This window comes from Neovison vison, chromosome 12, assembly GCF_020171115.1.
Source record: "Neovison vison isolate M4711 chromosome 12, ASM_NN_V1, whole genome shotgun sequence".
In the NCBI taxonomy this organism is placed as follows: domain Eukaryota; kingdom Metazoa; phylum Chordata; class Mammalia; order Carnivora; family Mustelidae; genus Neogale; species Neogale vison.
In genome coordinates this window covers 145,434,616-145,447,271 of record NC_058102.1, presented here as the reverse complement: position 1 = coordinate 145,447,271, position 12,656 = coordinate 145,434,616, and the positions used below count along the sequence as shown (strand labels likewise).

At 59.1% G+C, this 12,656-nt stretch overlaps 1 protein-coding gene across 2 annotated transcripts in view; it reads left to right on the top strand.

Annotated features, from left to right (window-relative positions):
* Positions 1-273: 273 nt before the first annotated feature.
* The window catches only part of LOC122892586 (phosphofructokinase, platelet), a 51,203-nt gene continuing 38,820 nt past the window's right edge, over positions 274-12,656 (top strand). For both annotated transcript variants that reach the window (XM_044229267.1, XM_044229268.1), the window contains exon 1: positions 274-433. In XM_044229267.1, coding sequence (XP_044085202.1) covers positions 322-433 — 112 coding nt within the window. In that variant the 5' untranslated portion in view covers positions 274-321. The remainder of the gene's footprint in view (positions 434-12,656) is intronic.

Below are 12,656 nucleotides of genomic sequence, written 5' to 3'. Positions count from 1 at the left end.
CCCCCCCAACCTGTGGCGCTCCCCCTCTGCGCTACTCCCGCCCACCTTCTGCGCTGGGTCCTCCCGTTCCCCTCGTAGCTCCCCCCACCTGCGGCGTCCCCCACCCTGGAAGCCCCCCCATGGCCGAGTTCCCCGACTGGCCCGCGGCGCGCTCCAGCCCCGCCCTTGGCCGGCCGGCCCTCCCCCCACCCCCGGAGCCCGCCCTTGGCCGGCCATTGGCGCGCGCCGAGCGGGCGGGGCGGACGGTTCTGAGTCGCGGCGGCGCGGGCGGGGGCACTGCCTGCTGAGCACCCGCCCCAGCACAGTCTCGGCCTGCTCGCCATGGACGACGACGATGTCACCAACCGCAAGGTCTCCTTCCGAAAGTGCCTGGAGCACCTCTCCGGGGCCGGCAAGGCCATCGGAGTGCTGACCAGCGGCGGGGATGCCCAAGGTGCGCGACCGCCTGACCGGGCTGGGGCATGAGTGATCGGAGGAGGGAACGGGAAGAGGCGATGGGGTCCCGGGGCAAGCGGGGACACGCGATGGGAGCCCCAGGAAGAAGCGAGGAGGAAGGGGTACTGCGGGTCCGAGCAGGGTCGGGGAGAAACCCGGCGCCCGGGAACCGCAGGGTACCTTCCGGGGCAGGAGTGGGCGGTGCAGCCTTGGGAGGAGTCGCTGCGGTGGGGATGGGGGAGTCAGGAGAAGGGAAGAATGTGGCCTTAGGATCCTTTATCGGGAAGACCAATTACCACCCCCCTCTCCACGTTTAGTTTTTAAATGGAGACTAGCGCTGGGGTCTCCTGGACGGTCCTCGGAAGTCATTTCTCGTCCGAGTCGTAGCGGGGGCCGACACCCCTGGGAAGCTTGGGAGTCGCGCGGCCACCTGGATGCCCCGGCCCCCACCCCGCCCGCACCGGGTGGAAGCAACGGCTGGGTCCCCGCCGCGAGTCCCGCGGATTCGCGTCCTCCGCGCGGCGCGGGCGGGGTCCCCGCTGTTGCATGGGTGGGGCGCGGTGGGGGGCTCGCGGGGACCCCGCCCGGGATGCCCAGAGGCCTCGTTTCCGCTGGAGGCTTTTTAAAAGGTTTCCGCCGCTCTCCTGGCAAAACCGAAAACTGAAATGGGTCACTAGGCCCGCCTCGCCGCCTCCTCTGGCTGGGAAGGACCAGGAAGCGGGGACTCCGGGATGTCACCAGCACCCCGGGCGCGGAGTCCAGCCTTCCTCCCCCCACCATGTGGAGGCAGATTTGGAGGAGGAGGGGACCCAAGCCCAGGGCCCGCGGACACCCAAAGAGAGTATCTAAATTTGAAGGAGGGGGTGACAAGGCCACGCCCGGGCTCCTGGCGCTGCGGCACGTGGGGCCACAGGGATTCCCAGGCGGTGGGGTTTCCTGATCCTGGTAAATTCCTGGAAGGGGTGAGCGGCCCGCTAGAGAGTGGATCTCCGCTTTGCAGGCGGACGCGTCCCTGGAGCCTAAGATCGCCCAGGCTTGGAGACGCCTCCCCGAGCTGCGTTTGGTTTTTTTTCCTCTTCCTCCTATCCCCGGTGCCTGATTTTTCCAGGTTTCCCGGCCACACCGGGTGGAGGGATGCTCAGGAGCTGCACCCGGCGCCCTGGCCCACCGCCCCCCGCCCCCCGCGCGCGTGACCTTGCCTTTGCCCTTGAGCCAGGCGGGGCTGACGCGGGGGCGGCAGGTTGGGGCGCTGTATCCGCAGCCCCGCCCGCCGCGCGCCTACGTGATGCCCGGCCAGTCGCCTCCTGCGCGCCCTGCGCCCTTGGCCCTTGGCATCTGGCACCCGGCGCCGCGCGTGCAGGAGGTGAGGGATGGCGCTCAGACGCCTGCAGCCTCCCAGGAGCCTGAGTCCCCGGCGAGACCCGCCTCGTCCTGTTGAGGGCGGGACCGCGGCGCCAGTCCCCGCCCCCACACCGAGGGCCCCCTTTGCGTCTGCTTCGTCTGCTTCCGCGAGGGGAGCCTGGGAAGCCAGGCTGTTCTGTCTGAGCCGGTGTTCTAGTAGTGAGCCCCGATGTAAACATTCCGGAGGAGGAGAATGTTGTGATAGAGCTAAGGCCCGGATTGGGAAAATGCAGTGAAACAGAGGATGTCGCCCACGTGACTCTAATGAACACCCAGAGGTGTGCCACGTGGAGTCCTAGTGGGGTCGTGGTGCGGCCGAGAGTGGCTTCCCTGTCACACAGCGCGCGGAAGGCGCGAAACGCACATGCATCTGGAGACCTGCCCCAGCACCAGCTAGGAAGCATCTTGCCTGAATCTTAATCTGGGCCTTGGTAGTGCAGCGTTGGCGAAGGAAGAGGAACTAGTCTCTGAACCGCCGGGTTTCAAGGCTTTCACAGTTACTCGACAATTAAAGTGCTGCTGTGTCTGTTGAAAAAAAAAAATTGTGTAAGAGTCCACTCGTTGGAATCTGTTTCGGAGAGTTTGCTCAGCTACCTGGTGATGTTTTGTGGGCACCCGAGATGATGACCTGACCTGCAGAATCAGCCTTTTCTGCCCCGTAGCTCCGCTCAGCCCTTGGGAGTGGTTCCAGCAGAGGCCGTCCATGCCCCTGTCCTCTGCTCGGTGGAAGATGATCCTCTGAGAATCCAATCCCATGGGAAGCCCGCTTGGCACGGGAGGTGCCCATCTGGGTGGCCCAGGGAGAGCCCTGTGCCCTGCATTTCACTGTGGTACAGGGAAGGCCTCTGACTTGGGGTTTTCTTGGACTTCATGCAAAGTGTGATGCCCTGCTTTCGTCCGGTCTTAGACCCACGGAGCATCTGGGTGTGCGTCCCGCTGAGGAAGCTCATCTCGACCTGGGCCCGGGGTCTGGTCTCAGCGGCCGCGCATTCGCAGGCGCCCTCAGCAAGGTCGTTGCTAGAGATGTGCCTGAGACACTCAGCTCTTTTCTTTTGCCATTTTTAGCCTGACTCCGAGTTCCCTCAGGGGGTACTCTCCCTGCTCTAGGGAGAATTTTGCTCCTACCTGAGACCCAGGGGAGCAGCATCTACAAGTCTTAATGTCGGGGTTTCCAATCAGGCGTGAAATTTTGGTCAGATTCCCCGCCGCGGGGTGGGGGGGCAGGGAGCGTAGCTACTACTTGTTGGGCTCGGTTCTGTGTACCAGGAACTTTACTGTTCTCTCCAGGCCTGGTCACCTTGCTCCCAGACCCGTCGTCTTCGTTTTGAAGGCGGGAGGAAGAGGCTACAAAGACATAAGGGACCTGGTTCGGGTCACACAGCTCATGTGTGGCGTTGGGCAGGATTTAAACCAACTTCTGTCCGATTTCAGTCCGGGGGCCTTCCAGTAGGCCATGCTCTCCAGGGGCCTTGTAAAATGGAAGTCCAGGTGTTCAAGATTTTGTTTTTATACGTGTGTACTTATCAGAGAGACAGAGAGAGAGAGGAGGAGCCGAGGGGGAAAGAGAGAAACCCAGGTGGGCTCCCTGCTGAGGGCAGAGTCTGAGGACCCTGAGACCATGACCTGAGCCAAAATCAAGAGTCAGACACGAAACCGATGAGCCCCTCAGGAGCCCCCGGGTGATTTCCAAGCAGCTTTGATAGTGGAGCAGAAAACACCTTTTTATAGGGGAAGCCTTAGATCAGCTGAAGCCATGCAACCCTTGACACCAGAGTGATGAAGCGCTTTGTTTTCCAGTCGAATTTAGTTACTGTTAAAATACAAAAGAAGAAAATTGTGCATCTCTGTTCAACTGCCCCAGCCCCACCCACTAAGGAAGACTATTTCTAGGGCTGATTATTTTTCTCATTCTTTGGGTGTCTTCTGCTGTCATAAGGCATCTCTGCAAGTTTAAACGGATTTTCCATCTTGCTGGACAGGCAGCCTTTCCATGACTAAGTAGCCACCCTCCAGCGAGATTGTGTCATTCACCAAAAATGACTCACGGGCGTGGACACTGACTGTGGGCTCAGATGGAAGGTGGAGAAGTCGGGTGCCCCCAGCGGGCATCACAGCAATAAATTGTAAAGTCCTCTTTGCCTGAGGCAAAGCAAACATAGATGTAGTCTCCAGAGAGTTCACATAAACTGAGCCTCGGTTGGTCTTTAAAAGGATAGCAGGAGCCACTAGCATTTGCTGGCGGTGGGCGCCATGCTCAGGTGCGGTAACTTGTTCCCCATTCCCGACGGAGCAGGCGGGCTTTACGAGGGACTGGCTTCCTTGAGTTCCAGGTGGCAGCCCGGGCCGGGCCAGGGGGCCTCGGAGAGCATGGGAGGTCGTCGTCAGTGCCTTTCTGGTGTCCAGCGGGGACTCGGCATGAAGGGTAGCTCCCCCTGAATCTCTGGGGCCACTCCCTTTCATAAAATGCGGGCTGACTGCCATCCTGGCTCCTTGCTTTTCTCATTAAGTCATTTCAGGGACTTGAACCTTCACTGATCAAAAGCAGCCTTCTATCTGCAGAGCAGTATCTGGGAGTGGCTAATGGCTCAAAGCTTGGGACTTTAGGGCCATCATCGGAAGTGTGGGGCACTGGTGGCCAGAGCCCGGGCCTGGGGCACCTCTGCTGTTGACCCTGTGTTGCTTGGACGCTGCCCTGGGGCCCTGCTGGTGCGGGCTCCTTCTGTGCTCGCCCGGGGCTGCACTGGCAGCAGAATCCAGCTCGGTGCAGAGGAAAACAGGGGGCTGCTGGCTTCTCGCCTCCCCGGGCTCGGGGGCCCCTTACTGGACACATATGTTCTGTAGTGGGAGGACATTTTCCCCATGTGCAATTTAATAATTTAGCAAGCACGGTTGTGTCTGGGGGGGGTCGCGTGTTAGAGCTTCAGCGCTCATCCCTTGAGTGCCATGGGTGGTCAGCCCCCTGCCCCCTGTTCCGTAAAGCACACATTCTGCACAGCCAACCCGGCGCCCCTTAGAAGATAGGCGCTCTATTGTCTTTAAGAAAAGTTCAGTCCTGCCTTGGGGGGGGGCGGCAGATAGCTTCTATTCAGAGCTGGAACCTTTCATCAGGGAGAATTGGGGCCTGTGGGACACACTCCACCAATCTGAGGGGCTGTCGGAAGCAGTCACCGTTAGAAACCCGGGGACGGGGTGGGGGGCGCCTGGGTGGCTCAGTGGGTTAAGCCTCTGCCTTAGGCTCAGGTCATGATCTCAGGGTCTTGGGTTGAGCCCCACATCAGGCTCCCTGCTCAGCGGGGAGCCTGCTTCCCCTTCTCTCTCTGCCTGCCTCTCTGCCTACTTGTGATCTCTCTCTCTCTCTCTCTGTGTTAAGTAAATAAATAAAATCTTAAAATAAAAACAAACAAACAAAAAAAAAAACCAAAGGAAAAAAAAATGGGGATGGGCCAGCAGCATGGGAAAGGGAAACATCGGGGCCCCAAACTGTACAGCTGGTGTGGTGGTAACCAGGTCAGGAAGGCGTGTTTGGGTAAGAACAGGTGGTCTTGTGCAAGCTTGGCACGGTGCTTCAGTTTTGTTCGATGCAGCGCACCTGCCAGGAAGCCCCATGTCCTCCCACTGCCCCTGTATCCCACGCATCTTCGCCACCATATACTTAGCGTGCTGGGAATTGTGGGAATTGTGCCTGTGGGGACGAGACGCAGCAAAGCGTGTGGCAGAGCAGCGCCTCGAGAGAGTCAAGACACTGATTAGTAGGTCCTGGTTCCCGGTTCTGTTCTCTGCCAGCAGTGGGCGGGGCCTCCATCCTTTGTAGAGTGAGGGACTCTGGCAGAGTCAACCCCTCTCCTCTCCCCTCCTCCCTTTGGCCTCCCCCTTCCTCTTCCTGTCTCCCCGGTGCAGGCCTTCAGGGGAGGGCAGGAGCCTGGAGGAGGTGTGCAGAAGAGAAAGTGCAGCAGGCGGCTGGGGACCACGCCCCGCCGCTGGGACCAGGCCCCGGCGCTGGGGACCACGCCCACCCCCCTGCCCCTGGGGGGTCAGGAGCTTCCTCCTTCCGGGTTGGCCAGCGGAGGCCCAGGGCTCTTCCTGAGATGCCTGTTCTGATTTTGTAGGTGGGGTCTAGTGGGGGCTTGTCTCTCAGGTCGGCTCAGCACCTTGCTTGCCTCCTGGGTGCCTGTGGCAGTTTCCCAGGATGGCTTTCCCACCTTGATGAGGAACTTGGCTGGGAAGGTTGGTTAACTTAGGACCCCTTGTGAAAAGGCTGTAAGTGATGCTGCTGGACGGTTCTCTGGGCCAGAGAATGTTCGGAAGAGCGGCGGAGGGTGACCGGTTCAGCCCTGGGTTAACATTCCTGTGGTTCGGTTCCCTTTGCATGTCCTTGTCCTACCCACGGACGATGACCGCCGATGGGCAGTCCTGCGTCAGGCGAACAGAGGACCCCCGTCTCTCAGGGAGCTCATACCGAGTCTAGAAGCAAGCTGGACCTAGGAAAGAGTCTCTGTTTTTGGAAGGCCCAGGGCACCTGTGGTCGGGGACCCTCCACCCAACTCTCAATCCACCGGGAACGGAGGGCTGAGCTAGGGCAAAGCAGCCTGGCTAGGGGGAAGCTTGTGCAGGGTTGGGAGGAGGAGGTCAGGGCCAGATGGGTGAGGCTGTGGGGAGGGGCAGGCAGTGAGGATTCTGGATTTGGGGGGGAGGGGGTGAGCAGGAAAGTCGCTGCAGGTACTGGCTGCTCCGGATAACGGTAGTTTTGTGGCAGTTTTGTGGCGCGGCCAGGAGGCTGGAGTGGGAAGCCCAAGTTTAGAGTCTTGAGGACTCCAGACTTGGGCCGGAGCTGGAGGACTGCAGGGGTGGGGCTGGGCGCTCCTGCCCCAGGGTGCTCCTTCGGTGTCCAGGGGTGTGGGGCGCATTTTGTAAGTGGAGGGTTTGGCCTCAGATAGGAGCTCATCTGTGCAGCAGGAGGAAATGCCGAGGACTCTAGTGAGCAGGGGGAGGCCAGCGAAAGGCCGTCAGTGTGAGCTTAGCTCCATTAGGAGCCCGGGAGGGAATATTCAGTGACCCTTGTCATTCCCGTGGCAAGACAGACACATAGCCACTAGAGAGGACGTTCAGAACTAGATCCCACGCGAAGCCCGTTACGTGTGTGACTTTATCCGGTCACCACGTTAAAACAATGAATTGTTAACATGTATTTTGTCCAGCCTAGAAGGCTCGTCATTAAGACATCCCACCTTCTTTTTCCCCACGACGAGCCCTGCAGTCCGCTCGGTGACGCAGGGCCTCTCGCGGTGGCCAGCGAGCTGGGCCATCACAGTGGGGTTCCGGCACGTGGGGGGCCATCCCAGGCAGCCACGGCGAGCGTGTATCCACAGGGTCCCTCCTGAGTGTTTGTGTCGAAGCTCGGATGCCAGGCCAGGGCTACTGGCCGCGGTCCCCGGGTCTGCAGTGGATGCTGGGTGCCGCCGTGGCCCTGCAGGGCCTTCTTTTCCAGATGTCCCCTTGGCTGGCTTCTTGTGTTCTCTGCCCTAGGGCTGCAGGAGGAGGCCTGCGCGAGCTCCCTCCCCGCGTCTCACAGTGTCCCACACCCGGTCCCCCAGCCCTGCCCGGCTGCGGGTCCTCCTCCTCGGCACCGGCCTGCGCTGGGCACGGCGTGGGTGTTCCTCACGGACGGCTCCGTCCTGGATGGAGCCCCAGGGCCTGGCCGAGAGAAGGGCCCCCCATCCCTGGGCATCCGACGGACGCAGCTCCCCTCGCAGACGTGGGAGAAGAAAGTCCAGCTTTCTTCTGACCTTTCCCCCCCGAGCTCGGTGATTTGGGTGGGGGCAGGACGCAGAGACGCTCCCAGCTTCCTGACCCATCTGCAGGGGAGCCGGCCGCCGGACCCAGGCTCCTTTGGGACCTCCAGCCCCTGAATTACTCCCTGGGGAAGCTTTTAAAGATTTTTATTTATTCATTTGACAGAGAGAGACACAGCGAGGGAGGAAATACAAACAGGGCAAGTGGGAGAGGGAGAAGCAGGCTTCCCACCGAGCAGAGAGCCTGATGTGGGGCTCCGTCCCAGGACCCTGAGATCATGACCGGAGCCCCACCAGGCACCCCTAGTCGGGAAGCTTTTATGGAGAGCTTGGGGAGCGAGGGCAAGATACGGTGGTGCAGGTTTGTTTTCTGACACAGGCTGACACCAGGGCTTTGCTACAAAGCTGAGCACGACGTGATTTCAGGGGGAAGCCAGTAAGACAGCCAAACAACCTGACTTTACTTTTCAAAATGGAATATGAAGTGCTGACGTTAGCCAGGGGGATGAGCAGGGGAAATAGCTCCGGACAGTCTGGTCCGAAGAGTTCGGTGTTTGGATCACGTAGGAAACAACAAGAATGAGCCCCATTATTTTATTAGGATCCGCTTCTTAGAAATGATTCCAACTTTAAATGTCATCAGAGCAGGTCCACTGCACTCTGGGACCTCAGGGAAGAAATGATCTTTCTAACTTTTTAAAATTTAAATTATTAATTTTTTTTATTACTATGTTTTAAGTTTTCATTTTCATTCCGGTGTAGTTCATACACGGGGTCATGTTCGTGTCAGATACACAATAGAGTGACTGATTGAACATTCCTTTTTTTTTTTTTTTTTTTTAAAGGTTTGTATTTTAATTCAGGAAGGAAGGATCGTGAAGGCCGATCTTCCGTGCAGGATAGTTTAGGAGGAAGCAGCAGACATGTAAAATCAAGACAAGGGTTTCACGACCTGTCCTGTCTGCCCCATCTCAAGGACTGATCACAGGGTTCCCACTCAGCTGCTCCCTCATTTTTTCAAGACTTGTTCGTTTTTTGGTTTCCATAACCAACCTCTTCATTCCCAGCAGGCCAGAGTCTAAAGATTTTCAAATGAGGAGGAGGTTCCTCTCCCGGCACGAGGATTCCGACCTGCTTGCGGGATCTCATGTTCCCACGGCAGTAATTGGGAGAGTTGTTTGAATTCCCAGATCTGGCTCCGGAAACAAAAGCAAAAAGCACGAGGAACGAAGCCCATTGTCCAGACTGCGTGCGAGGCCGTGGGGGGACATGGGGCGTTCTCTGCTGTGCTTGGTTTTGGTCCTCCAGGGTTCCCTCCTGGGAAGGTGTCCAAGGGCAGGGTCCAGCCCCACACCCCCCTGCAGGGAGCCCTGGCAGAGCCCCAGGCCCCGGCCCAGCAGGCATGTTCACCCCCGAGTTCCCTTCTGAGATTCTGAAGCTGCGCCGTTGTACCGGAGGGAAGTCGCTGTCTTTTAGTTGAAACACAGCGGAGAGGAAGGTTTGCTCTCCAGCTGTGCCCTTTATTAATTGTGTTCCCTTGGCTCTCGCTGTGTCTGCTCAGAGCCTGACTTCCTCATCCCCCCAGGGGGACTCTGGACCCCACAGGCTCCCCAGAGCCTCCATGAGCTGGAACAGCCCCCCCCCCCACAGGCTCCCCAGGACTATCCCCAGCTGTGGGAGGAGCTGGCTAGCTGCACTCACCACTTTAAATGAAAGCCTCCTGAGCCCAGGAGGTGGTTCTCCGGAGGCCCGGCTGCCGCCCACCCTCCCCGGGGTTCTCAAGGAAGATGTCCAGCTCAGGCTCCTCTGTCCCTGCCCTCCGGAAGCCCCCCAACCCCCTGGGGGGCTCTGCCAGGGCCCAGGGGACACCCAGTGCGGCAGGTGACCGGCCCCTTCTCAGGTGAGTGCAGGTTCCCCCCAAGAGGCGAGGGTGGGAGTCAGGCGTGGGGGCTGGTGTTCGGACCTCCCGTGACCCGTCTCCCCGGCGTCCCCTCCGGATCAGGTGTACTTGCCACAGTTTCTTCCTGCCGTTGGTTACATTGTCTAGAACCCCCCATTTATCGTGCATTTACGAGATACCCCCTGGAGCTGCGTCTCCCTAGAGAGGGGCCACTCGGGAGGGCGAGGGCCTGAAGTCCCGTGTTAATCATGCTTGTCACCTGGCGATCGTCTTGGTGTGGTGGCAGTGTTGGGGGATTCGTTTCCCCGGGACAGGGGCCGCAGCACCAGGCCTAGAATCCTGTTGTCTGTGGAAGGGCTCATCCGGCTCAGGTCTGCGGTCGAGGCTGCGTGCGCAGGGGGCAGCGCCACGGAGAGACCCGCACTTGGGCGCGCAGATGAGCTCCTGCGCCACACCTGCGGCAGTGCCCCCCCCCGCCCCGCCCCAACGCTTGCAGGGGTGCAGGGAGCTCTTCAGGTATAAGGAGTGGCGAGGGCTCGCTGGGAGGTCTCTCTGCAGGGTGAGGTTGAGGGACGGTGTCCAGCAGCTGGGACAGAGGGCACGTGGTGGTGGTCCTGGGGGAGCGCTGGGCTGTGCCGTGTAGCGCGCTATGAGGTTCAGGGGGTGTGGGGCTGGCAGGTAGGAGGAGTCCCCCAGGGGAGAATCTCTCCCTGCGGATGGGGTGATGCGTGCAGCCCCCTGGGTAGAATCCAGAGCAAGAAGGTGGGCATATTCCTGCTTGTGGAGGCCGATCCGGTAAACCTCTGGGGAACACGGAAATGTCACACCGGCTGGTGTCAGGGTGAGGCAGCGGCGTGTCCCCGCGTTTCCATGGGGGCTCCGGGGGGTGGGCAAGGGGAAAGGACAGCGCAGCTTTTACTTTCTAAGATTTTATCTCTGGGGCGCCTGGTTGGCTCAGTCAGTCAAGCATCTGACTCGTGGATTGGGCTCAGGGAACCATCTCGGGACCCTGAGATCTACCTGGGGTAGGGCGGGGAGTCTGCTGGGGATTTTCTCTGTCCTGCTGCCCCTTCCCTCCGTCACTCTTTGTCTAAAATAAATAACATCTTTAAAAAAAATATTTCTAAGTAATCTCTACACCCAGCGTGGGGCTTAAACTCAACAACCTGGAGATCTAGGGTCACGTGCTCCTTTGGCTGAGCCAGCCAGATGCCCCTGATTTTTTTTTAAAGACTTTATTTTTTGGAGCAGTTTTGTTTCATAGCAAGATTGAGTTAAAGGTGCAGAGTCTGCTGCTGCCTACGTCCCCACTTGCGGCCCTGTGTTACCGCCCCTGAATTTGCCCTGACTCCCCCTCCTCCGCCAAAGCCAGTGGTTTCCACCAGAGTCGCTGCTGGTGGTGTGTGTCCTGTGGGTTTGCACAGATGTGGGATGACCCGCACCACTCGCGTGGCGTCCCTGCCTCCTCTGTCCCCCCAAGCCCCGGCAGCCCTGACCTTTGCACTGTCTCCGCAGTTGTGCCTTTTCCAAAATCTGCTTTATTTTTATTTTTATTTTTTTTAAAACAGGACAAATGTATTTATACATTGCTTGTATAATTGCTAACCAAAGAGAAAAACCTGTTTCAAGTCCTCTGGCCACGGTGTGGATCACGTTACAGGGACGCGGCAGGATTTGGGGCAAACGTCGGGACAAGTGTCAGGTTTAGGGGCAGGGGTTGTGGAGGGCGTGCGTCGGGGGCGTGAGCAACGGGGAACCGTGCCTGCGGCAGGAGGAGGAAGAGGAGGAGGGGGTGCGGGGGGAGGAACAGAAGTTGATTGCTTCTTGATCTGTGGAGTTAGTGGGTCTGGAGGGATGAAGACCTGTTGATCCCTAGTTTGTTCAAGTTCTTCATGTCCTAAGCCTGGTTTGGATAGGAAGTCGTGAGACTCGGGGTACACACACGTCCACGTCTGTCTCGATCTTAAGCCCACGGCCTTATTCTTGCATCAGGAAGGTCAGTGCGACGTCCCCTGAGCAGGCTTACCGTCCCGTGCCAGGGATGGAGTCTCCGTGTCTGTTACGCCCCGGGAGCCACAGTGCCTTCGTCGGCTGTGAGTGGCAGTGGCTTTACTTCATGGGTCCTGCTCGCCAGCGGCTTCGGACCTGACGTTGGTTTCTGAACCGTAAACTCACGGAGAAGGCTGCCTGGGGCTGTCGGGTGTGTGTGTGCGGGGAGTCTGGCTGGGCGTCCGGGCGCGGAGCGCTGGAGGCCCGAGACTGTGTCCTCCCTGAGTCCCCGGCCCCGCCCCTGTCCTGCCAGGCCCAACTCTTAGCCACGGTGAGGACCCAGGGTTCTGCGGGGGTGAAATCCAGACCTGTTCACCTGGGTCTTGACGGTGGTTGCACGGCCCGGATGAGCTGGTCAGAAATTGGGCTCCCAGGGAGCAGCAGACACAGGAGGCCACGGCACGGCGCACAGGTGCTTTTAGGGGCGCCCGGGGGGCTCACTGGGTGCAGCCTCTGCCAGCGGCTCAGGTCACGATCTCAGGGTCCTGGGATGGAGCCCTGGGATGGAGCTGAGCGGGGAGCCTGCTTCTCTCTCTGCCCTTCACCCCGTCATGCTCTCTCTCAAATAAGTAAATCTTAAAAAAAAAAAAAAAAAAGCCACTTTTAATAAGTAACAGCCCCTGGGAAAGTGTGGAAAATGTCCTAGATTTATCTTGAGTAGGTATTATTTATAGTATATTGGTTTAGTTTTTCTTTTAATAAAACAGCAGGACTTACTTTGAATTTAAGGCCGTTGACTAAAAAATTGTTTTACCCTGGGGGCTGCTCCTGAAATCAGGTATTTCTCTTTCATCTTCTCCGATCACCGGGATTGTCCCTTTTCCATATAGGTTTGAGTTGGGCTGACTGCACGTAACCCCCCAGCCCCTCCGGTGTCTGGGGAACGGGCGGTGCTGCCCACAGCCCCCCGCGAGGGGGCGTCCTGCTTGCCTGCCGCGACTCTGAGGTGCCCCCGCTCTTTCACGGTGACTCGTTCTGGGCTGACATTGACCCCCGAGGGCCGCGGGCCGCGTGAGGAACCTGCTGCTGTTTCGCGGTTCACGCCTGGTCCCAGCGGGTCGGGTGGCCCAGCCAGACTCGCC